The sequence below is a fragment of the Leptosomus discolor genome, chromosome 18 (genome assembly GCF_034619465.1).
Source record: "Leptosomus discolor isolate bLepDis1 chromosome 18, bLepDis1.hap2, whole genome shotgun sequence".
Lineage (NCBI taxonomy): Eukaryota > Metazoa > Chordata > Aves > Leptosomiformes > Leptosomidae > Leptosomus > Leptosomus discolor.
The window spans coordinates 9,412,568-9,436,110 of NC_141408.1; the positions used below are offsets into that span (position 1 = coordinate 9,412,568).

The 23,543-nt window shown below is 43.9% G+C and overlaps 2 protein-coding genes across 2 annotated transcripts in view; one reads left to right on the forward strand and one right to left on the reverse strand.

The window, feature by feature from the left end:
* Nucleotides 1–298: 298 nt before the first annotated feature.
* The window catches only part of ITGAE (integrin subunit alpha E), a 30,025-nt gene continuing 6,780 nt past the window's right edge, over nt 299–23,543 (reverse strand). The window contains exons 7-36 of the mRNA XM_086475419.1: nt 23,098–23,219; nt 22,305–22,456; nt 21,496–21,646; nt 20,902–21,037; nt 20,189–20,302; nt 19,803–19,924; nt 18,676–18,827; nt 18,089–18,242; nt 16,931–17,081; nt 16,781–16,848; nt 15,905–16,040; nt 14,789–14,919; nt 14,118–14,258; nt 12,947–13,168; nt 12,406–12,536; nt 11,500–11,633; nt 11,247–11,395; nt 10,568–10,696; nt 9,135–9,202; nt 8,306–8,441; nt 7,911–8,012; nt 7,525–7,601; nt 6,520–6,597; nt 6,045–6,111; nt 5,850–5,957; nt 2,768–3,298; nt 2,120–2,377; nt 1,540–1,635; nt 841–951; nt 299–386 (exon numbers count right to left, since the gene is read on the reverse strand). Of these exons, the coding sequence (XP_086331545.1) occupies nt 330–386; nt 841–951; nt 1,540–1,635; nt 2,120–2,377; nt 2,768–3,298; nt 5,850–5,957; nt 6,045–6,111; nt 6,520–6,597; nt 7,525–7,601; nt 7,911–8,012; nt 8,306–8,441; nt 9,135–9,202; nt 10,568–10,696; nt 11,247–11,395; nt 11,500–11,633; nt 12,406–12,536; nt 12,947–13,168; nt 14,118–14,258; nt 14,789–14,919; nt 15,905–16,040; nt 16,781–16,848; nt 16,931–17,081; nt 18,089–18,242; nt 18,676–18,827; nt 19,803–19,924; nt 20,189–20,302; nt 20,902–21,037; nt 21,496–21,646; nt 22,305–22,456; nt 23,098–23,219 (4,184 nt within the window). The 3' untranslated portion in view covers nt 299–329. The remainder of the gene's footprint in view (nt 387–840; nt 952–1,539; nt 1,636–2,119; nt 2,378–2,767; nt 3,299–5,849; nt 5,958–6,044; nt 6,112–6,519; nt 6,598–7,524; nt 7,602–7,910; nt 8,013–8,305; nt 8,442–9,134; nt 9,203–10,567; nt 10,697–11,246; nt 11,396–11,499; nt 11,634–12,405; nt 12,537–12,946; nt 13,169–14,117; nt 14,259–14,788; nt 14,920–15,904; nt 16,041–16,780; nt 16,849–16,930; nt 17,082–18,088; nt 18,243–18,675; nt 18,828–19,802; nt 19,925–20,188; nt 20,303–20,901; nt 21,038–21,495; nt 21,647–22,304; nt 22,457–23,097; nt 23,220–23,543) is intronic.
* On the forward strand, nt 2,646–5,186 carry HASPIN (histone H3 associated protein kinase). Its single transcript, XM_009953628.2, has one exon. It carries the CDS (start codon nt 2,646–2,648, stop codon nt 5,184–5,186), a length of 2,541 nt encoding a protein of 846 aa, XP_009951930.2.

The following is a 23,543-nucleotide window of genomic DNA, read 5'->3' on the forward strand; positions in this document are numbered from 1 at the left end:
AGCTCCAAGGTAAATTTTCCTAGCACATCTGCATTAAAGCAAAATTTCTCATGGGGAGCCCAGTTTATCAACACCAGGCAGTCCTCTACAATAAACAGTCAGTTCAAATTAAACAAGCAAGACCCTGGATTGCCCAAGAGAGCTGGGACCCTATGGTCAAAACAGCAATTTGGGAGAGACCCAAGGTCTGGAGTGCCAAAGCTCTAACCAGGGAATATGAATTAGTTTTCATTTCAGCCAGACTTTGACTCTGCCACAGACAGACTCTCTCTTCTTTCCAAAAAGCTGATGAAAGAGTACAGAGCTTTCTGCTTTGGCCAGCTTAGTCTTCAGGAGGTATCTTCTTGCTCCATCATAGCTTTATAGTTTCTTTTGAAAAAGCCACACTGGGGAAAAAAAAATAAAAGAACTTACTAAGTCTTTGTGTATACATTAATTTTTGTTTTTTCTTAAAATAATTTAAAATTGAAATTCCAAGTTTTTCCTTCTCAGGGTTGCCATAAGTGAATAAGTGAATGCAGGATGCCACCCAGGTATGACTTCTGGCAGAGCTGTAAGCCTGAAGGCCTACATTGTTCAAAATCCCTCAGAACATCTACAGACACTTCAGAACGTTCAAACATTCTGCAAAGCACTTTAAAACAGGACTTGAGAGGTCATACTGTAATGCTCAGAATAGCTCAAAACGTAAGGCCGAGGTTTTACAGCAGCAAGCCACAGAGGTCCTGCAGCCTGCATTTGAAAATATCATTTTCATACTTAGGGAAATCTTAAAAAAACACATTAAAACACCTAATAAAAAGATTTCTGTTTTGTTGTGTACGCATTAATGATACCCACTTTCCAGAGGAGCAGAACAATGAACGCCAGCAAGAGAAGTCCACCAGCACAGCTTCTTATGACAACAGGCAAGGGATCAAACACTTCGTTTTTCAGGAAGACAAGGGTAATCTGGAACAGAATCAAGGCCAGCTTAGCACAAACTGAAGCCCAGTTATTTGTTCTTGGTTAGCTTTTAACTGAGAAAGCTACATAGCTTGAGCTGGCTACGCTAAACTACGCTAGATGCACCATCGACCTATCTCTGCAGCTACTTTGCAATACAACATGAATTTTTTTTTTTTTCATTGCAAGCCTAGTCAAGGGAGTTAAATTTACTGAGTCTTCTTGACAAGTTTACAGCGATTACAGTAGTCACCAGGGATAATATTTCAGGTTAAAGAAGAGTGTGTCTTCACTAGGGACAGAGAAGGAATATTCATGTTGACATCCCTGAGAGGACAGGAAGCCTCTGTGTTAGCCACACAGAGTTCACTCAATGCAGAGCCTTAAAAACTTCTCGGATATCTCCCTCTGCTTTTATCTATAGTCAAAACTGATTTCAGTAAATTCAATGGTAGAACAGCTGTTTGCTTCAAAAGGTGCAGAATTTAACGCTGGGAACTTGATCAGTTCTCTAGATTCAGCAAAACCATCTGGATTCCTCACTGGTTCCTGCCCCAAGAGAAGGACCAAGCTGCCTGCACGCCGCTCGGATACCTCAGCATTATGATTCTCTTCTCTCAGGCCCAGATACAGCTCTCTGTTGAAGGTGATTTTCCCAGGGACCAGCAGAACAGTTCTGCTCTTTAAGAACTGCAGAAAAAGACATAAATGGAACAAAGTATCAGTTGTTTTTCAGCCTTCTCAGGAAGAAATGGGTCGCCAAACCCTTATTGAGGCTGTAAGAACCAGCCTGTACAGTGCTGCCACCGAGCTGTGCGTTTAACCTTGTAACTGTGTAGGTAACCTCGTACATAACGATCATTTATGAGGAATCGCCTGGAGTAACACAAGCTGGTGGTCCTGTCAAGTCATTTCACACGGGGCAATTCCCGAAGGCAGGAGGAGCGCCGCAGTGTCCCTCCGAAGCGCTGAGTGCCTCCTGGGAGACACCGCCCGGAGTAACGCACCCCTCCTGCTCCGCAGGGGCAGAAACCAGCGTCACGGGTGGAACAGCCCCATCCCCGCTGCGCTGCAGGGGAAACCCGGCCTCTGGCAGGGACCGGAGCTCCACCGAAATGGAGCTTAAAGGGATTTCGGCAAACGACGGCAGCGGAGCGCGGCCTGCGGCGTGTACCTGGTGCGCGCGCTCTAAGGACAGTTCTGCCGTCACGGTGACGTTGTCCCCGTCCGTGCGGAGGGAGCAGCACACGCTCCGGTACTGCACGGCCCCAGCGCCCTGAAAGGCAACGCAGCGGCTCAGCCCGCGGCCACCGCGGGCACCCGCGGGTTTGGGCCCCCGGCGGCCGGTGCCGCTCACCTCCGGCTCCGCGACGCCGGCATACTCCCGGAGATCCGGCACCACGTCATCGCTGACCTCGCACTGCGTCACCGCCTGAAACGGAACATTGACAGCGCGGCGCTGGCACGGCGGGCACAACGCGCGCCAAAACGGCGGCGGGGCGGGGCCAGCCCGCGGGGCCCTCCCCCTCCCGGGCGGGGCGGGGCGGAGCGGAGCCTGACCGCGCCGTCCTCTCGCGCCCTCCCCCTCCACCCCGCGCCCAACTCTCGCGATACCTCGTTTGAACCGGAGGCGGGCGGGCAGCACGGGTCCCCGCCAGGCAGGGTCTGGCCCGGGGGGGGCCGCCGCCGCCGCCGCCGCCATGCCGCTCCAGCCGCGCCTGCTCCGCACCTACTCGCGGCGAGGCGGGCACCTCCGCCCGCTGCCGCTGCCCGACCGGTGGATCTCGCCGCCTCAGGACCGTAAGCGGTTATTCAGCTCGACCTCGGCCGGCTCCAGCGCCGCCTCGGCCGGCTCCAGCGCCCTCTCCGCCCCCTCGGACGACCCCGAGTTCTCCCCTCCCGGCAGGCGCCGCCGGCAGTCGCTGGGTAAGCTCCCCGCCCGCCCCTGGCGCCTGCGGACCCGCCGCGGCGCGGCGAAGAAGGAGAACCGTCCGCCGGGGCCGCCCATCGCCCCCTCCTCCCCCTCGCCCTCGCCGCCCCCGCGCGGCGCCGCCCGCCGCAAGGGGCGGCCCTGCCGGGCGCGGCGCCCCCTGCTGTGCAGCACCCCCCAATGGCCGCCTCCGCGCCGCCGGGCCCCGGCGACCGAGCTGAGCCCCGTCCTCCTGCTCAGCACCACCGTGGAGAGCGGCTCGGGGCTGGACGGCAGCCTGGAGCTGTGCTCCCCGCCGGGCAGGCAGCGGACGGTCGCGTCCAGCAGCACCGTGAGCTCGCTGGAGTTCCCGCAGGGAGACACGGAGCCGCTCCCGCCATCGCCGGGGGCTGACAGCGCGAGGGAAGAGAGGGCTGGACGGTCCTGTCCAAAAAGCACAGGCCCGGTGTTGCAAAAGTCCGGTAGAGTTCTGCGGGCGACGGTGCGGGGACTCTTGTCCCTACAGAACAGCACCGCCGCTCCTCAGGCAGAGCTGCCTCCCGTTAACGGGGAGCCCCGGCGCTCTGCACCCTGTGACAGTGGCCCCTCTGACGAACAATGGGATGATCTAAGGAGAGATTGGACAAAAGGAGACTTGCGCGGTCAGAGAGGCAAAACCAAGAAGTACCAGCTTACACCAGCAGTGGTCTTGGACCCTCAAGAAGTGCCAGGGTGGCTGGCAAGCACGAAACTCAGCAAAAAGGGACAGACTCAACGCGCCTGCCAGCAGCCAGTGTCTCCTTTGGACCCTCAAGGAATCTTAGAGAGTAAACATAAAAGTACCAGAGTTGTTTCTGGAGAGGGAAGTACCTGTAGAAAAGCTTGCATCAGCGGCTTCAGTGCCAGCCGGTGGGGGAAGCAAACAAGGCTCCGTCCAAAAAGGCACAAAAACAAGAGACAGCAGCAGCCTAGTAACACCTTTTTGGGACAACAGATGAGGCAAAAAAGAATGAAGAAGGGTGCTCTGGAGTTTTCTGATGATGTAAGAGACAATGACTCTTCACACCTCAACGGCTACTATTCCTGGGGTAGAGTTCGAGCGTCTTTGTACTTCCATAAGAAGAAGAAAGTTACCACAGAAGAGAGTTCCTGCAACAGCATTCTTTGTACCCCTTCTGTGAAATCCCAGTTTTCAGGGCACCAAGCAACCCTGTCTGCTGCTAAGTCTCAGTGCTGCTCTTGGTCTGGTTCCTCCATGGTCCTGCTGGCTCCCAGGAGTTCCCGTTCTGTCCTGGAGCTAATGCTTACAGATGCAGAAAAGGTGTTTGGGGAATGCCACCAGGAGGGGCCTATCACTTTTGAGGAATGCATTCCTTTAGGTAAGATGAAAAATTGCAAAAAAATTGGGGAAGGGGTTTTCGGAGAGGTCTTCCAGATTGACAGTGAGAGAGGACCTGTGGCCTTAAAAATAATTCCTATTGAGGGGACTGAAAGAGTAAATGGTGAAGCTCAAAAGAGCTTTGGAGAGATTCTCCCTGAGATAATAATTTCAAAAGAACTCAGTCTTCTGTCTGAAGAGTCTGCAAATAGGACTGTTGGGTTCATCAGCTTGTACTCCGTGCACTGTGTTCAAGGGGCCTATCCTAAATATCTCCTGGAAGCCTGGGACAAATACCACAAAGTAACTGGATCAGAAAATGATCGGCCAGGCTTTTTTGGGGATGAGCAGCTCTTCATGGTTCTGGAGTTTGAATTTGGAGGCAGTGACTTAGAGAAGATGAGGAAGGAGTTCAGTTCAGTGACATCAGCAAAAAGCATTTTGCACCAGGTCACTGCTTCCCTGGCTGTGGCAGAACAGGAGCTGCATTTCGAGCACAGAGACTTGCACTGGGGGAACGTGCTGGTAAAGAGGACGGCTGCAAAGGAGCTTAATTACGTGTTGAATGGGGCAACACACACAATCCCCACAGCAGGGATTCACGTCAACATCATCGATTATACCTTGTCTCGGCTGGAGAAGGATGGCTTAACTGTGTTTTGTGACCTTTCCACTGATGAAGAGCTGTTTCAAGGCACAGGGGACTATCAGTTCGATATCTACAGGCAAATGAAAGCAGAGAACTCCAACAGCTGGACTGACTATCATCCACACAGCAACGTCCTCTGGCTGCATTACTTGTCACACAAACTTTTGAAAGACATGAAGTACAAGAAAAAGCAATTGACTTCTGCCATGAAGAAAATAAGGCAGCAGCTCGTTCAGTTCCACAAAGAAGTGCTGACCTTTGCGTCTGCCAACGAAGTTTTACAAAACAGCAGCTTCTTCCAGTGAGCACAGGAGTGCAATGTGTCCAAGAACTAAGTCACTGACACTGCCTTTCTCTCTTGCTGTTTTTTATGTATGATCTCTTTAAATGTTGGCACAACAAAGAAGTGTTACGATCAGTTAACAATGTTTATAAAAAGCTATCAAATTTGTCTATAAACCCCAAAAAAAGTCTTCTGTTTTAAAATGTTGCCATATGTACTTTTTTTGAGGTGTGAAGGTGGGGAGAGAACAGACTTGACATTTCAGAAGGAGAGAAAAATATTTCCTCAGATTCAATTAATGTTTTAAATTCCACAGAAATTTTTTTACTTTTTTAGTTTTAGGTTATTAAAAATTCTTTCCTTACTATATTGTCTTCCTTACAAATTCTTTTTTTGAAGAAAAAAGAAAAATACAATTCTGGACAGCGAGGATAAAGGTAAATATTGTTAGCACAGTTGGGGACAGAGGGGAAAACCTGCCTTTTGACTTAGTTTAAAACGGAACTTTTGTTCAGTTTGGCAAAATTTGTACCTGGAATAATGCTACAAAATGTAAAAATGTAAAGTTTCTGTAGTGTAGGTTTTAAAGACACTCCAATCTGCAATAACATGCTTGGTTTCTTTTCCACTCTGTTAAGGACCAATGAAGAAGTATTTGATTGAGGAAAAAAATATGAAAAAGTACCTGTGTTCCTGATGCATTTTTGACCGTTATTATGTTGTGACCATGTATACTGATAGGAACCCAAATCTGTACCTTGATGGTAGCATTAAAGCGGTTTTCTCCATTTATCTACAGAAGAAAACGCACAAGTTAGTAAATGTTCTTTAGTCCTGATTGCAGATGGATCAGATGACCTAAATTTGAAGCTATACTTACATTAAATCTGAACTCTTTGTTTTCAAGAAGTCCTTCGCTAACATTCACGTACATTAAAGAAACTGGCCTAAAGAGAACAATAAATCAAAGTGAAAAGTTAATTAGATTATTACTAAAAATTAGTACATCCAGATGCATTAATTAAGAGGTAGCAGCATCAGATTTGTTATAACTGGAGTGCTGTCTATGCAGTCTCATGCAAGTGCATCTCGGACCCTATCTTGAAGTCTACATTTAACAAGCCAAGCAGTTGAGAGGCCCTAGGTACCCCCCTGCCCATGACACGGTTTTAGTGTTCCGTCTTCTGGACTCTTTACTTTTGCTGCCTAGTATCACAGAAAAGGACTTGACAATCTGCAGTGCTTGAAATTATTGAGATGGAAATTGTATTGGAATCTTACCAGGCATCCTCTCAATCTTTTTTCCTCTAATTGACTAAAGTAATGCAATATAATTGAATATTCTTAAAACGTACTTGGTAAGGACGGCAGTGAACGCATATCTGACATCAAGGACGTGTTCTTCAGTCAGAATGGTGCTATTTTCATTTATGCTTTTTTAAAAAAAAAAAAAAGGGATGGATGAAACAACATTATTATCTGCCTGCCTTGGGCCTTTATTGCTATGGTTTGAGAACTAATATTGGCTGTACAAGGGGGATGGAAACAGAGCGGCAGAAACTAATGAAAGAAGAGGTGCCAGCCCCCTTGGTGACATGGTATAGTGGGGCTGGAGTAGCCCTTTATTACAACAAGATTTTGAAAGCTGCCATTGCTTTGAAATGCTTCTCCACAAACCAACACTAACCTGTGAATGTGTATTATTGTTTTCATTAAGCAAAATGTAAAGCTTCTACCCCTCACAAAACTGGACATTAAATTCATATAGAAACCTTTGTCTTAAACTGTGCTTGCAAGGAAGTGTAGCTGCCAGAGCTGAGTTCTCATTTCCTTTGTAAAAACACTCACTGTTTAAAAATGCTCTGTACTAGTCAGTCCTCTTAAATTTTATTTGGAGGAAGGTGACAAGAAAGGAACCTGAATGGTAAATTCCCCCCATCAGAAAGCCCCTAATCAAGGAAAATGCCCTGAACATGTGTTTTCATCATAGTCATTTGAAGTGAAAGCTTTACTTGGAACTCAGCTGATTATATTTTAATCATCTGTTCTCTCTGCTAAGGAGGGAGGATGCCAGAGCCCAGTTTGACATTTCAGAAAACACAAGCTTTTAAATATGTACTACACTTAAATTAGGACCTTAAAGGGTGCTCCATCTTTTACTGAAATAATGAAGTGTGAGCAAAGCTAAAATTATCATAAGGGAAGGAAAGGTTTTTCACGCGGATCCAACTGCTTTAGGAGGTTGAAAAGAAGAGTTTTGTGTAACCAGTGACTGACCAATGGTATGGACACCAAGTAGGAATTGTGGTATTTCCTTTCTAGTTCACAGTGTGTTTTGTGGTGAAAACAGCCATACTCACTTGCTGATATTAACGGTGATTGCAGCCTTATTTTGGAATAAGGTTTCATCTAACTGCCAAATCACTGAAAATTTTGCCTATTTTGAGGGAAGAAAAAGACATAACAAAATATCGATTACCCTGTAAGTACTCTTTAACTCACCAGGGTACTGTTAAAACATGATGGCTAATGTATTTTCTGGTCGTCATTCCCTTCTGGAGAAATTAGACATTAAGCGCAGGAATATGAAAATTATCTCTTGCCTTGAGAAAATGCACACGAGCCATAAGCTAAACTGGAAAGAACAGCGACTCTGGCCTAATTGTACAGAGAGAGGATGCAAGAGCAGCTACTCAAAGTATCATTTAGAGGTAGAGGAAAAGTGAAAATAATGATCTCTACTTACAGTTGTCTTCTTGAATACTGGATGCCCAATTCTGCAGTTACAGGATAAGACTGCAGAAGTCAATGGTATTGGTTGGCCACAGTGAATAGCAGGAGAGGATGACTGCCAACAGAATAGGAAGGCTCTTTAATATTGAATAAAAACAGACTGGGAAATTCGACTCAGTCTGCATCTGCTCCCGTGAAACAAAATAGGAACAAATAGCCCAATAAAAGCTTGGGAGTCTTAAAATCAGATAAATCCAGTATTAACGCTCTAGTCCTATTAACTGAAATGCTCCTTCCCTTCCTTGGACCTTAATTCAAGATTTATTTAGGTAGTAAATTAGTATGAGTCTGCGCTGGGTTTTCTTTCAGCAGCCCACTGCTAGCTGAAGAGTCGTTCTAAAATCTTACCTCAACAGTCACCTTCTTAAAAAGCAGGTTTTTAGGATAGTTCAAGACCATAGTTGTCATGTACGAGTCATCTCCGCTGTTCGTTAGTGAAGCACTCATGGTCACTTCTTTAGTGTGGCCCACCACTAATTCCTTTCTAGAAGCAGATAGAAAAATGAGATGGGTGACATGTAATTTCTAAAGGTCGTTATTTAGTAAGAGGCCTGAAACATTCTGGTTCTGGTAATTACTCCCTCCAAATGCTTTCACACACAGGATAATGCAATAGCCCAATTAATAATTCAATATTCTTCAGGGTGTGTAGGAAAATGCTTCTTTCTTAATATTGAAGGCAGTCATCTCCAAACTTTACATAGCATTTTATCATTTCTGTTTTACATCAAGATAGACTTCAAACATTACTCCACTTGATTAGCTTTTCAGTGAATCTCCAGGGTAAATTTTTACAGTGAAGTGATGCCTACCGTTTTGTGTAAGGCTATGTAAACTGAGCCACTCTGCTATAGTGCTGGGCTGTGCATCAGTCTAAACCAAAACCACATGTTCACAATTAAATGCCAGAATTGTGATTTTAGGATGACTATAGTTGTTTAAACCTTGGTCTTTCCTCTCAGATTTCGTAGAACAGCCCAGCAATGCCCATGGAGGCATACAGTTACAGCCCGACATGACTGCGACGCGACAGAAAGGATGAATGGATGGAAAGTAATGTAAACAAAGGGACAGCAAATCTTGTCTGTGAATTTGAAGACAATGTCTTATGCACAAAGATGACATTTTATGTGACTGCTAAATGCAAAACCTGGACAATACAACTACTGTGACTCACTCAATCTGAGTTGTCAAAGTTAAATGAGCAGTACAGATGGTCTTGTTGCAGTCCTCCTTGTAAGGTAACTGAAAGCAAACACAGATCGAGTCAGACTTTAACAGTCCTAATTTTTCTAATTTCAGAATACCTTTACACATACATTCTCTGAAAAGCAAAATTCCCAGGACCTTAAGGAGAAGCTGGAAACAAGACCTTCTAGTGACAAGTCAGTCCAAAATTGATGGTGTTTTGTAATTCAACTCCCAGGAGAAGTTCTGTTAACAATGACATGAAGAGTCTTCACTGGGGACAAGGTCTTGTTAAAGAAATGCCAGTTGTTTACCCCTGAGTTGCCTTAGGGCAATAAAATTGATTCCTTTTCCAGAGATCATATGTTTTTCTTGAATAAATATGTTCATGTGCTGTGCCGGCTTATAGGCATACTATTTTGAGGATATGAGGTTATTTCCTTTAGCAATAGTTTTATTCACCAATAAAAATCTACTGTCTGTGGCTGATGTTTCTGGAGAAGTTCAATGATAATTAATAATTAGATGTTGGGTACATAAGTACTAAGCCATGCTGACCAGCACTCAAGAATCTCATGAATTATTCTTGGGAAATAGATGTGCCATGAACATCATAATCCCTAAGAGCACTGCGACTATAGTAATTAGTGTTCATTATTGCTCAGTGCTAAACGTCCTAACTTCTGTCCTATGCTTTATGGACAGCTAATTATTTGTGGTAAAGACTCCTATTAAGTAGTAAAAAGCTGCCTCTCTACTGAGCTTTATGTGTTTTTTTCAGAAGCTGTGATTTGGATTTCAGCCTAACTATGCAAAAGAGCTCATTAGCTTGTAGGAATCCTGCTATTAAACTGCAAGAGAGGAGACAGGATATCAAACTTAACCTTTAAGTTTATTAGAAGTTTGCAGCCTCCCAAATACCAGTTTGAAACAACTAAAATAAACTAGAAGATATATACATAATTTTAATTATTTTTAAAAGTACTTCATTAGAAAACTGTATCGTTTTTACTAACAAATACACCACTTACTTAAATAAGTCTTAATATAAGTTCCAGTGGAGAGCTCAAAATCTGAGAAGTACTCCGCAAAACACAAACTGTCTGCCTTCTTCACAGGTAGCACCTAATCTCATTTTATACAGAGGCACAGGAGAAATGTTGTTGACGAAAGTAAAGCAATTTTTTAGCAGATCTGGTGTTGGACCTTAGAGGTGAGATTCTCTTAACAAGATACGAGTATCTGTTTGGGGAAAACCTGGGCCTAAAGTCTACCTACAATACAGTACTGATAACTAGAAAGGGAACAGAGGGAGAAGACGACATGCAAAGGCTAAGAAAACCACATCTTTTTATCTTTAATAGTAAAAGTTTTGCATCCTGGAAAGAGAGAAAACTCTTTGCTAGCATTTTGTTTTGTTACCTGAAAATGCATTTCTGACGGCTGGTATCTATCCAGCACAGGAACAGCAGACTCCATGTTATCATTTTTCTTATAGAGCTCGTGTTTAACTCTCAGAAAAACACTGGAGAAACAGTCAAAGTCACATGGCTAGAACAAAGGATGAATAAAAAGTTGAGGAAATATCTGGGCATTAAAATGCAAAAGCTTTCACATGTGTCATCTCTGTTCCAGCTTCTATCATCCAGCATATTTTAGGGACCTTCTGGCTCAAGCCTTTTCTTTGGGCCACTGTGTTTAATAGCCATCAGTGGACCATAAGGTGGTTAAATGGTTTTTTTTTGATTATTTGATACATCTGGCTCCCATGACATTCCCTGGATAACGTGTTTGGTGATTCAGTTACGCATTGTGAAAAAAAGTTTCCGTATGTTCACTTTAATCCTGCAGGAGAGTTTCATGCCTCTCCTGCAATTCTAGGATTAGAAATACTTTGCATACACACAAAAGGATGAGAGTGTGATTTATGGTGATACAAACCAAAATGGCACATGACATCTCCTGCCTCAGCTGTAAAACGTGCTCCGCCAGTGTAACACTGAGAAAACCCCACCCCATTGTAGTGGTTTTGCATTTGAGGAAAGACTCATCATCACACAGATTCTGTTGCTAAAATCCTACCCTGACCAACATCACCTACCAGTGTGTCAAGCCACAGCTCGGCGCACATGTGCTTGCTGACCAACAGCTTTCCACTTGCTGTGGTGTTCTGATCTTCAAACTGCACTCTCCTCCTTGTCATTGTCACATCTAAGTCCACTGTGTAGAGAATGTATAACTGTGAAAACCCTGCAAGATTTTAAAAATCTTTCGTTAGATGTACAAGAAAGTGTCCTTAGTGCCTTTCTGAGGACACTGTAGATTGCAATCTGATCACAATTCCCATTTATTACCTTGTTGAGACACGGGTAAAGATGAGATTGTATCGAAACATAGTTTTGCTGTAACAATGCTGTGATTTTGGAAAACTAGGATTCTCTCAGGGTTGAATCTCATGCTGGTGAGAAAGTGGACAACTGGCCTCGAGCTAATCAGTGAAAACAGATAAGGAACAGAATCAAGTATAAACTTTTGAACTCAAACGTTACAGGAAAAATGTTTTAAGAAAGCCTGGCAGCAAGAATAAGAACTGCTCAGTATTTCCATGGTATTTCACCTGGACCAGGCTGGCCTATTTACAGAAGTTCCAGTTTCTGCTGGGAATGTTCAGAACACACAAAATCCCAAGAGTCTGAAGGAACAGATGGCCAAAATATACCAATATGGCTAGAGTTTCAGAATAAAACATGGTGTTTATGTTTCCATTAGATAAACACATTATCTAGCAGTTCAAATTCCCTATCTGCAATTTGTTTTCTAATACAAAATGCAAGAAAATAATCAAATCTGTCTGCCATCTCTTAGCCTTTGTGAACAGCATGGGTCACTCAGCTACCAGATGTCTGACTGAACATGAGGTGTGGTATCTAAAGACATTATTTTGTTGTCTAAGTGACCTACGTTATCAGTGCCGAATTGCAGATACCAAGGTCTTCTTAGACCTAGATCTGTGTTAATCAGTTTGTGTTCACTATCTGTCTCATACTTGTTCAAAGCTTCAGACATACAAAGGCAAAAGCCTTTGGAACTTGAACTAAAGGCTTTACATTTTATATAGTTTCTAGCACTGGGAAAGCTTTTTTATGTCCCTCTGATGCTGAATTAAAAATAGAATCATTACAGAGTGCTTGGAACACATATTCTATATTTGTCTTTGAAGCATTTCCCCAGCACACTAAAAAATAGCACTTATTACCTACCGGAGCACAATCACGTTCTCCAACGATCCTACTGTAATATCTTGGAGACCATCATTAGTGAAATCAAAGCCACCATCAATAGATTGTCCAAAATACTGGAGTCCTGAAGAAATTTCAGAGGCTTTTACTCTCTAAAAGCGGGGGGGAACATCAACAAATGTAAGTCAGAATCTCTCTCCTGTCCTTGGGCAAATACACTTTTCACAAGGCTGCTGTGAGGGTGATTTTGTAACACCCGAGATGCAAAAAAGTGACTCTGAACTTCCTGCAATGGACAGGCAGGCTTCCCAAAGGCTGTGCTGTTCTACAGGCAGTACCTGAGCCCAGCTCCTTTGGTGAAGCAGTCAGGTGAATAATTACAGTTAAGGAGCAGCTCTGCTGCAGAAACCCGTGGAGCTGTATAAACCATCTGACATCTGCAAATTTCTCACCTATCAATGCAAGTGAAAGGTGGAAGTCCTTCCTGCCAGCCTCTTGCTACAAAAACATAAGCTTTTCCCCCTCAAGGTGTACTGGAGCCAATTCCCAACAAGACACGTACTTGAGAGAAAGAGCTCCTGATCTTGTCTTTATCACCATTAAAGATGTAAATGCTGCCAAAGGAGGAACTGTTTGAAAGCTGATCTTCAAGAGGGGCTCCAACTGCAATATCCTCGTATCCATCCCCATTGATGTCTCCAATGCTGGCCACAGTAAACCCAAACCTTGCAAAAGGAGAGGTCACCTGTACATTTAAGTGTCCTTTCAAGGTGAATGAACCAGTCTGAAAAACATCCAAGAAGGAAATCCATTTATAGCAAATGCAGCATGAGAAGCTTTTACATTAAAAAAAAAAAAAACCAACAGGTAAAATAATTAAATCTTACTGCACACTTACATTGCTTGAAGGTGAACAATAAAGCCCTAAACAATCTAATAAGAAGTTCGAGATACCAGCTGACTCTCGGTACAAAGGCATCTTGATCTTTCTGCATCCAGAGCACGCCAGTTCTCGCGGGCTCTGGACAGCCCTATGCAAGCGGACACGCTAAAGCACTGTCTTGTCCTAAATCAATAGCAGACTGAGTTGATCCCCAGCTTGTTTCACAATAGAAACCATCCCATCTTCTCTACCCTACTACAGAAATAAGCCACAAGAGGGTGCACGTTATTTGAATTCTAACAGATGCCCGGACTCCTGTTTTCTGCTTCCAACCCTCCTGGACGTGCCCTGAGCAAATTTTAGCAGTGCACCAAAAAGGGTTTTCTCCTGGTCAGCTGTTAAAGTTCACTTCTCATTCAAAATGACACAATTAACTTACATCTGGTATATTGTGTAATGGATCCTGTAGCTAGGCCCACAAAATTTTTTGTTTTGTACAAGTCCTGGGAAGCAAAGTTTTAGCAGCTCCCATGCACACGTTTATTGTGAGCATCGCCAAGAACTCTGCTTGGCAGAGCACCAACAAACTGCCTGTGTACAGGCAAAAGACATGATTTTATCACAGTCTGGTGGGAGTATGCCTTAGGTACGGAATGGTTTTATTTCTTTAATTATTTCTCTTTTATATCCTAACGACAACGACAGGACTGCTGGCTTCAGCCCGCAGTCCTCTACCATACAGGGAGAGCACATTCAGTGAGAGCACAAAGGAGGAATGTTTTATTTGTCACTACTTAGGCATGGTTGGAAAATCCCCAACATGGAGTGTTTACGCTACCAGTGTTTTTACCTCTGTCTCCAGGCGATAGACGTAAACCCTTCCTTCTTCCCCTCGAATGTGATAAAATGGAGCTCCAACAAGGAGAAGATCTGTCACACCATCATGGTTCACATCAAGTGGGCAGAGCTCAGATCCAAAATAAGATCCAACCTGTGCTCCAGAAAAAGACAGCCAGCTCTTTCACTGGAATTCTCTATATATAGCTTTGTAGAATTAGTGTCCTTTGCAGCAGTAAGGCAATTTTTAGAACAAAACATCACATATCTACTTATATGTGGATCATTTCCTATTATTTATTTTATTACAGCTATCCTCAGGGACAGATCCTGTAACCAGTTTAGCAGTAACAAAATCATTATTCAACAGTTTGACAGAGGAAAAAGAATACCACAGTTGACAACCTTTCCCCATGAACCATGAGAACAGAACATAAATATAGTACACCCCATTTAGCTAATTTTTTCCCAGTCTTTTTCCACATTTCATGATTGCTTCTGATGTTCCCAAAGCAGTATGGAGCGAACAAAGACTGCGTAATTCACATCTGGCTAAATTGCATGGTTGTGTAAGGGTGTAAGTGTGTCTGGAGGAGAAGCAGCCGCTGTTTGAGCAGATAAGGTGTGTGCAGCCCACCTGACCCCCACTGACCTGACTGCCCTCGGGTGACTGAAGCACAGTACCTGCTCTCCTTGCAGGGTCTGTTTTAAGCGGCCGTCCTGAAACACCAACACCTTCCCTTTCATACTGCGCCGTGGAGCTCCAGCCACGTACAAGGGTCCGTATTCCGTGTGTACCACTGCCACGCTGTACCCTGGTGCATTCACATAAGAAGCAAAACCAGCATAGATTATCAGTATGCCTGAAGGAAAAAGCCCACAGAGTTTGGTCTGAGCCATAGACCTACATACTCAATGAGATCCAAGAGCTGGCACCATGTCTAGTTGTTGTGGCCCATGGTTTTGATTACAGAGCATCCCATAAAAATATTGATTAGGAAATAGCAGGTAACTTTTCTGAGAGAAAAGCCAGCAAAGCTGAGGCTTTCCTCTCTCAGCCACTTGTAGGGTAACTGAATAAATTACAGGTCTGAAAAAATACACTTGAATGACTTTTCTTCGCATTTGTCACAGTTCCCGAGTGATTATCCAACACACACCCTTTTTGCTTTTTGATTATTTTGTCTGCAAGCTGGAAGGTTTATCACCCTTCACAGAAGTTAAGGAAACACTATACTCTGTATAGAAAGCAAAAAGAGATCTGTTATGGGGCTTCTGTAACAGGGAGGTAATGTGAGAAGGATTATCCTGACACAGTCCACAGCATCTCTTATTACCTGGTGAGACTTTACGGCCGAGGCTACAGTCAGGAAATACACGGCTCATAAGGCTACAAAGCACTGAGGTGAATAAGCAAGGCTTAATTTGTCACCAAGCCAAGCAGAGTATTGATTCACAAGCTATTTCTTCTCCAGACACTCACAACAAGTTAAATATTTCTCCTCATCAGCTCTCAAAAATGCCCTTCATTGCAAATATACAGTGCAACCAAATGGCATGTGTTAACAGAATAATACCACAAGGCACCATAACTCATAGGAGAAAACAAGTCGTATCTTCCCCCAAATAAGGAGACAGAGAGTGTTTTCATCAGAATCTCTCTCCCTGCTAGAGAAAACATTCAAAATCCCGTAAGATGCTGCAGGTAAATGCTGTCAGTGTCATCACACTGCACTAAACGAACTAAGCAAAACCACGGTCAGGATGTCCTTTGATCTCAGAGACATCTAAGCCGATTACCAAGGTAACTGTATTTTGCTTTTTTTCCTTCTTCTTTAGATTCATTCAGGAAAACAGCAGTCTTGGTTGCCAGATCATACAGTAGAATTCCACCAGACCAGTCAAAGGCTCCCACCGCACCAAACATTAAGACCTGCTGCAGAAGTAACATACTGCGAATTAGAAGAGATGAACGTGGGGCAATTGCCTCTAGCACTCTGCAAAGCAGTTTAGTAAGGAGCAGTGCTTTCTGGCTTACAACTCCTGCACTCTTTCCTGGACCCTGGAGCTTGGGCAGTTCTTCCAGCTCCTGCCAGATACTGCAGAAAGACACAGAGAAGCAGCTGCATATCTCCCGGCTCGCAACATGAATTTTTTTGCAAAACTGGGTCACGGTTGTCCTTGCATCCAAGGCTGCTGAGTGTTCATTAGCCTCCTCAGCATCCATAATTTCCCCCTCCCAACAAGGAGAGAGATCATTCTTGTCCTGGGTGGATCAAGATTTTAAGCCAGAGGATTCCAAAAGAGCAGAACGATTTTATTTGCAACATGATGGAGCCCCTGACTTGTGCACTGGAGATGTGAAGGCCAGCAAAATCAAAGCTGTCAACTGGAGATAGCTCTTTTGCCCAGCGGAATAAAAAGGATCCAATGACAAGAACAGGGGTCACATGAGATAAATCCCATCCTAAAATAATATTCACTGGCTATATAAAAATGATATTTTTGCTTATCTCACACATTCAAAGCAGTGGCTCGCAAAGGAGATTTGACCACATAGGTCTCACACTTTTGTTTCACCATCATTTCTTGTGGGAGACCTCCTGCCTCCTTACAAGTATCGAAGCAGCAGCACGGCATACCACCGTTTAGCAGGGTTACATGCAGAACTCTTACCTTATCCAAGATCTGCACACTGAAACCAGCTTGGGCAAGCTCATATTCCAGAGCATCACCCTGCATACCTGGGGATGGAATAGAAACAGGGTAAGGTGCTTTCTCCTTGTCTCTCAAAGGTCCTAATGAAGTAGAAAGGTTGCTCGTTACCTTCTATACCAATAATACTCCGCTGCAGGGTTGAAAGCAGCCCATCTAATGCTGAATAATTGGTCACCTGAAATACATTAGTGTCACCTGGACCAGATGCAATTAGCCGCAGTTCATTTAGTGCCTTTGGTTTTTTGAAGGCATCTCCCACCTGCAGAAGAGATGCAAATCAATCAAAGGAAGCAGCCTTTAGAGTCTCTTTACCCTCACCTACTTCATTCAACAGTTTGTGGTAAAAACCTCAGCTTCAGCCACTATGTGGAAATCCAGAAATAGCAATTGCTTTGGAAGCCAACGAATTGAACAGTCTCAGTGTCTCCTGGAGCCAAACCTTTTACAAAACCTTTTCATGTAACTGGCTGGTGCTGTATTTGGTGTACATAACTTTGTTGTACCCAACAATTAATTTTGGAAATCAACAAGTTACAAGATATCATAAAATTGAACATTTTCCTGCCCTGAAAGAATGAAAAGAGATAGCAGAAAGATTATTTGAGGAGACATATAGCATGTCTGAAACCAAACTTCAGCCTTCAGGACAAAGCCTTGTTGACAAACAAGCACAGAAGTTTTGTTCTGAAAAACTTAAAATTTTTAAGTGTACACTTCATCTTAGAAGGTAGCTTTAAATTCAGGAGGACTGTGATCAAAAACAAGCAATGAATAACGGCCCTTTAGTTCTGCTATTTTGTCCTTGGGTGGGTAGGTCAGAAAACCTTTTGCTTTTTATTTATCACTTTGACATTTTCCAGAATAACCCAGATAAGGAAACATAAATCACACTTTGTGGAGCTAGGCTTGACTAAGGTTAAGTACTTCGTTAGATTCAGTCATTCTAGAAAGATTTTTTAAACTTTGTACACGGAAGAATGAGATAGTCTGATCTACTAAAAGCACAACTGTTCTGCAAAGCCACAGAGTGAGCACATACAGGGCGCTGAATGTGGTAGGGGTAGGAGGGAACAATCATGGGCACATAACTGACACTACGTACATTATAGTTTCAGTTCATACCATAGAATTATCTTTTACTTTATTTTATACATGCCTCTTCCCCTACTTACTGGAACCACGCATGGATCAGTTTCTGCTTTTCTCTGCCACCAGTGCTACCAAGAAATGGAAGTAAGATACGATCCAGGTACATTCCCAACTTACCCCGATGGCATAGCGTTCGATTCCTGCCATTTTGGGTGAATTTATCACTGTTGTCAAGTTCATTTCATCCAGGAGTATTTCCCCATCTGTAAGCACAATCATGACCTTGGCTGCATCCTTGCGGGACCCATGACTTTCAGTGAAGATAGAATCCCTGGTAAAACATCAAAACAAAGAACTTGGGATAAAAGTTGAAGCTTCCCTCCTTGGGATAAGGGGAAGAGTTTTGAATTGAAGCTCCTCTCCCTGGGATGGAGGGAAGTCGTCTTGAATTATACACTTGCAACTAACAGTTACAGCAAGGAGGCATGACAATTTCTTTCATATTCACACATCTTAAAAATACCAGGTGCTGTCTCCCTCTCTATTGCCTCCTGAGCGCTCCTACACCAAGAATTATGCACCGACAGCTGGCTTTTATCACCCTCGAAAACATGGCACAGGAACTGCTGCCTGCCATTCAATCATTGCCAGATAAACAATTGCTTTCAGGACCTGAAAGTCCATAGAAGTCCCTCTCCCTTACTCATGAAATGCCCCAGAAATTCATCCCCTTAATTTCTTGTGCTCTTTTCTTTGTTACTTACAGGACATGCTGCATGGCAGATGCTGTTTTTGTCACATTGCACACCTGCACAATATCAAGTACTTTCTGGAGGGTGGCAGGAGGGTCCCAGTTTTCTCGCAGGTCGAACTCAGTTCTTATTTCAAACCCATACTGTACCACTGCAAAATCGCACTGGAAGGAAGCAGCAGATAAGCACCTGCTTGTGACAACTGCTGATTCAGGGAAAGGGGGTTCTTTGCAACAACTAGCCCAGAAATCCCAACAGAAACATTAGCCAGACTATGCAGAAAGGAAGATTTTTTTCAGGAGAAAGTGGCTTTTAAATACACCTAGAGATTGTTGTAAGTATATTATAGTGGAGGAGAATGAAAGCACTGTCAGTACGGTGAGAAAAATGGTTTTGGGAAACACTGATTTGTTTTTAAGTCCTTGCATTTTCCTGCTGTGTTTTCCCTATGTGCAGATTGCAGAGGGGATTATCTGTGATATTACTGAATTGTTCCTTCGTTGCTCCCTGCCGTACATTGTCTTTCCCTGGAGTACTCCAATTCCATGACGATCTGATTATCAAAGACAGTCTGGACAATGGGACCATTTCTTCATTTTGTATTTGCACAACACATAATGTTTCTTCCTTCCACTATGCAAATAACAAGTTAAAACATACTGATGCCTGGAGCATTTGAGAGGTAGAGACTTTCCTAAAGTCGGTGTGTGGATCACACTTCTCAGCCTCAGCGGAGGAAGCAGTAGGGTACCTTCCTGCAGAGGCTGGTAAGGTGCGTGGCTGAAGAGGCAGTCTGATTGGAGTGCCTGTGATTGCACGTACAACATAGCAATAGAGATGGGAAACCAAAAGGAAGTCCTGACTATCACAAGAAAGCAGAGATGGTGCTCAATGGGCTCCAAGCATGGCAGCGTGGCAGCGTAGCAGCGCTAGGGATTTCGGAGCATACAAATCAGACTTTTTATATCTACAGTGTTCTTGGGACTGCTGAGGTGGAAGCAAAATGATGTCAAGAATACATGCAAGTTGTGGAAATGCTTTTCCATCCTAATGGAAACAAACCTGCAGAGTCCCAAATTCTGGTGAAGAGGTAGCTTAAAGAAAGCACAGCACATTCTTTAGCCTGCTAAAGAGAGTACCTCAAAGCACTTCTCGTACAGTGTTTTCATCATCTTGTGGATGAATGCTTTTGCTCTTTCAAAATCTTCTGGCTCAATGCTCCCTGATCCATCCAGAATAAAAGCAATTTCTGTTCCAGAAGCTGCCCAGGGTATGGAGAGTAAAGGAATGAGGAGAAGGCAATCAGCAGTCTTGGTCAGGACCAAGTTCTTTATCCACTGTTATCAATCAATGCACAAGTAATCTCACTCGAACAAGCAACTGAACTGCACCAAGACTGCTCAGCTGTCATTTCAGCACAAGCTACAGCTCAGGTCTGGCAGCTCACGCTACAGCAACTCCCTAGACTTTGTCAGTCCATGACGGTCCATGGAATGATTCTGTTAAAAGATACTTCACCACATACGCAAGCCATTTTCCTCCTCCTCCTCTTTGTCCTCCTCTATCCAGGAAGGGAGCTTGCTGTCACCATGGTCATTAGTTTTTCTGTGCTCTGGTGCTTCAATTGGAACATTTTCAGCTGAAACAGGAAACAAGTTTGAGCAAAGATGACAGGGCAGTGGGAGAGAAAGCAAAAGGTGAACTAAAACTTTGCATTACTGCCCAGCAGCGTTCCTGCACCTTGCTGCGTGGCAGCTGAACTCTTCCTCGTCCCTGCAGTCATATTGCTTTCAGACACAAGGCTACAGGTGTTATGGAAATACTTGTGAGTTTTGAAGGCTGTAGGGATCAGGACTGCATCTTAAAACTACAGCTACAGTTCAACAGAAATAAACTGCTCTGGGCACACCCAGAAGTGTAAGTATGATAACAGAAACCCTGAACATGCAGTGAATGTGTGTGTTGTAAAGCACTTATTTCCAGACTGATGTTAGGGCTGCAGGTCACAGATAGGGAATACGATCTCTTGTCCTCCCAGTTGGCCGGCTGAGGAGGAATGTCACTAGTGTAACAGAAATCACTTCAATTTGTTTTGCTGGTGCTGGGCAAGTGACTAGGTCTGAGAACAGGTAAGGTCTGGAGATGTATTTACATTCCTTGAGCAATGAAACTACACACCATCACAGATCCACTCTATAAGTTACAGAGAAGATGTGTCAGGAGTGGGACTTCTTCTACCTGAATCACTCAGAGTCTCTCTCTCCAACTCCAAAAGGAAGCTGTCAAAATCTTCATATGTGGATAGCATGAACCAGCCACCTCTAACTTTCTGCAGCTCTTCTGGGATCCACTGATTGCTTATGAACTCTCCAATCTAGGGAGAAAAGCCACCAGACAGGGAGACTGAACGTATTTCATACACACACCAAGAGCCCAACAAATTCCGAAATTGCCATTAAAACCTTGAAAGCTTTGAAAAAGGAGGGAGTTTTCTCAAAACTGAAAACTCCGGTAAAGTAACCCTGATCCTAGATTCCACAGAAAGGCCTTATTTGCAAAGAAGGAGGAAAAAAAAAAGCTCTAGGGCCACAAGGCAGATACAACTTAAGCATCTTTGTTTCCGGGATATATTCCTTAACCTCCTTTGAAATAAGCTCTCTGGCATCACGATGCTGGAGGCCTGAGGGAATCAAAGGAGCCAGGGCACCCCAGATTGGACATCCTGCAAGACTAACGCATGACTGCTTTTCTTCCACCCACTGAAAAACGTCACTGCCCTATATATGTGCTTTGATGCAAAAAAGTGTGGCTTTGATGGTGCTTCCCACTCACCCCGGGCGCATAGAGTTTGACCATAGCCATTTCCAGGGAGTTCATCACATTTCTCAGTCTATGTTTTTCCAGAAACACCTGCCCAGATGCCATGATAATGATTATCTTGTCATCAGTCTGTCTGGAGTCATGGCTTTCAAAGACTTTATCCCTGTGGAAACAGAAGCCTAGAGGTATTTCATGGGACAAACCATGCCTGCAGAGCTAGAAATGTGTGTCATGGCAGGCTGCCGGTGTTCATTGAGCTCTCAGCCTACACAAGTACAGATGTGCAAGACAAACGTGCAGGAGGATTTGTGCTTTCCAGGGACATTGGCTGTCCACAACTGGTTGCTCTGATTTCACAGGCACTTTCACAAGTAGCATTAGGGCATTTCTACAGTGCGGCTCAGTATTAAGAGTCATGCTACTGAGAAGATAATGGAGTCAAGAGGAAAAGCAAGACTCCCAGAGATGCAGCATATCAGTGAAAAAGATGGGAAATGCCTTGGGTCTACAAATGAACACATGCTTAAAGCAAGATCCAAGTGACTGAACTTTCATTCTGAAGCCCCTGTGTCAGCCAGAAAGGATTTCACACTTTGCCTTTTGGCAATTTCTCCTTGCAGACCTGATGGTGCCCCAGACAGACTTGTTCACAGCCCTCAGCTGGCAGAGCCCGTCACTAAGAGAAGCATTGGAAAAGTGAGGGCTTTGAGAGCATGAGATAAAGAAGAGTAGAGAGGAGGTGCGGGAGGCTGAATCAATGCACATGAAACACAAGGAATCACTTGAATGTTCCTGGGGCTTCTTGAGACACATGAACTCACAACACATGCTGCAGTGTGGCTGCGATGTCAGTCCGTGAGCTCTGCTGCTTGATGTTTCGGACTTTGAAGAAAGCAGTCAGCCTGTTGCAGCTTTCCTGCAGGCTCAATTCAGTTTGGATCTGTGCTCCATACTGCACCACAGCAAACCTGATCTGGAGAAAGCAGATGGCAAAGCCAGAGCTGGTTAGATCCCAAAGTCCCTCAGAGTGCCAAGTTCAGTCCCAAACTTTACTGCACAAACACAGAAAGCATATATTGCAAGTAATATGTATATCAATGGTCTTTATCCCTCTGTCTCCATCACACATTTGTATTCTGGTCATCCCTTTTAGATCAGCTCCAGGAACTGACTTAGTTTTCTTTGGCTCAACACAATGATTTCTCTGTCTGAAGTTCCTGTATTTCTCTATCTGGCTAGACCTTTTGTGACCACAATGCTCAGTCTTGCTTTGTCCCCGTTATTTAAATCATTTAAAGTAACAGCTTGTAAGCCCCATTCCTTATTTTTGTGTGTACTGCTTCAAGGTGCCCTGAGAGTTTTGCCTGGTAAAATATCTAAGCATACTTCTGGTATGAAAACCCACTCCTAGCTCTTCCACTTCCCTCTTCAGCTACTCCTTCTCCTGGGCTCACTAACATTTAACTCTTGCACTAGAATATATAGAATTACTACCAGCATCACTGTGAAGTTTAAAAAGCAATAATTATGTGAACCAGGAGACTTTCCATTCTTCATTAGAGCTCTGATCCCTCCTGCCTATCAGATTATGAGACTCTGAGGAGGTCCACACACCTTTGAGCATTTCTGCCACATTGACTTCATCATATTGAGGATAGAGGTCTTGGCATTTTGGAAGTCATCTCGCTTGGTGTTCTCTGATCCACCCAGAACGACAGCAATCTCTGTTCCCAGTTCTGTCAATGCAGTTAGACATAAAAGGACATTTGAAGGGACACCTAAACAGCCTAACATTTAGCAAGGGTTCAGGAACATTGACATATTATTAAACAACCAACAATCTGACTACCACACCATGCAGCCATTCCAAAAGCAGTTCTAGTTGATGATGCTGTCTATGCTGTAGCGACAGGTTTTATTTTTAAAAAATCTCAGTTAATGATGACTGTAACAAACAATGTTTAAAATTTACCATTACAAGTAACCTTCAAAACCTCAACCATTTCCTCAGTTCTCTCCCACCAGATGAATACAAGCTGTTTCAGATTCAGCTAATACAG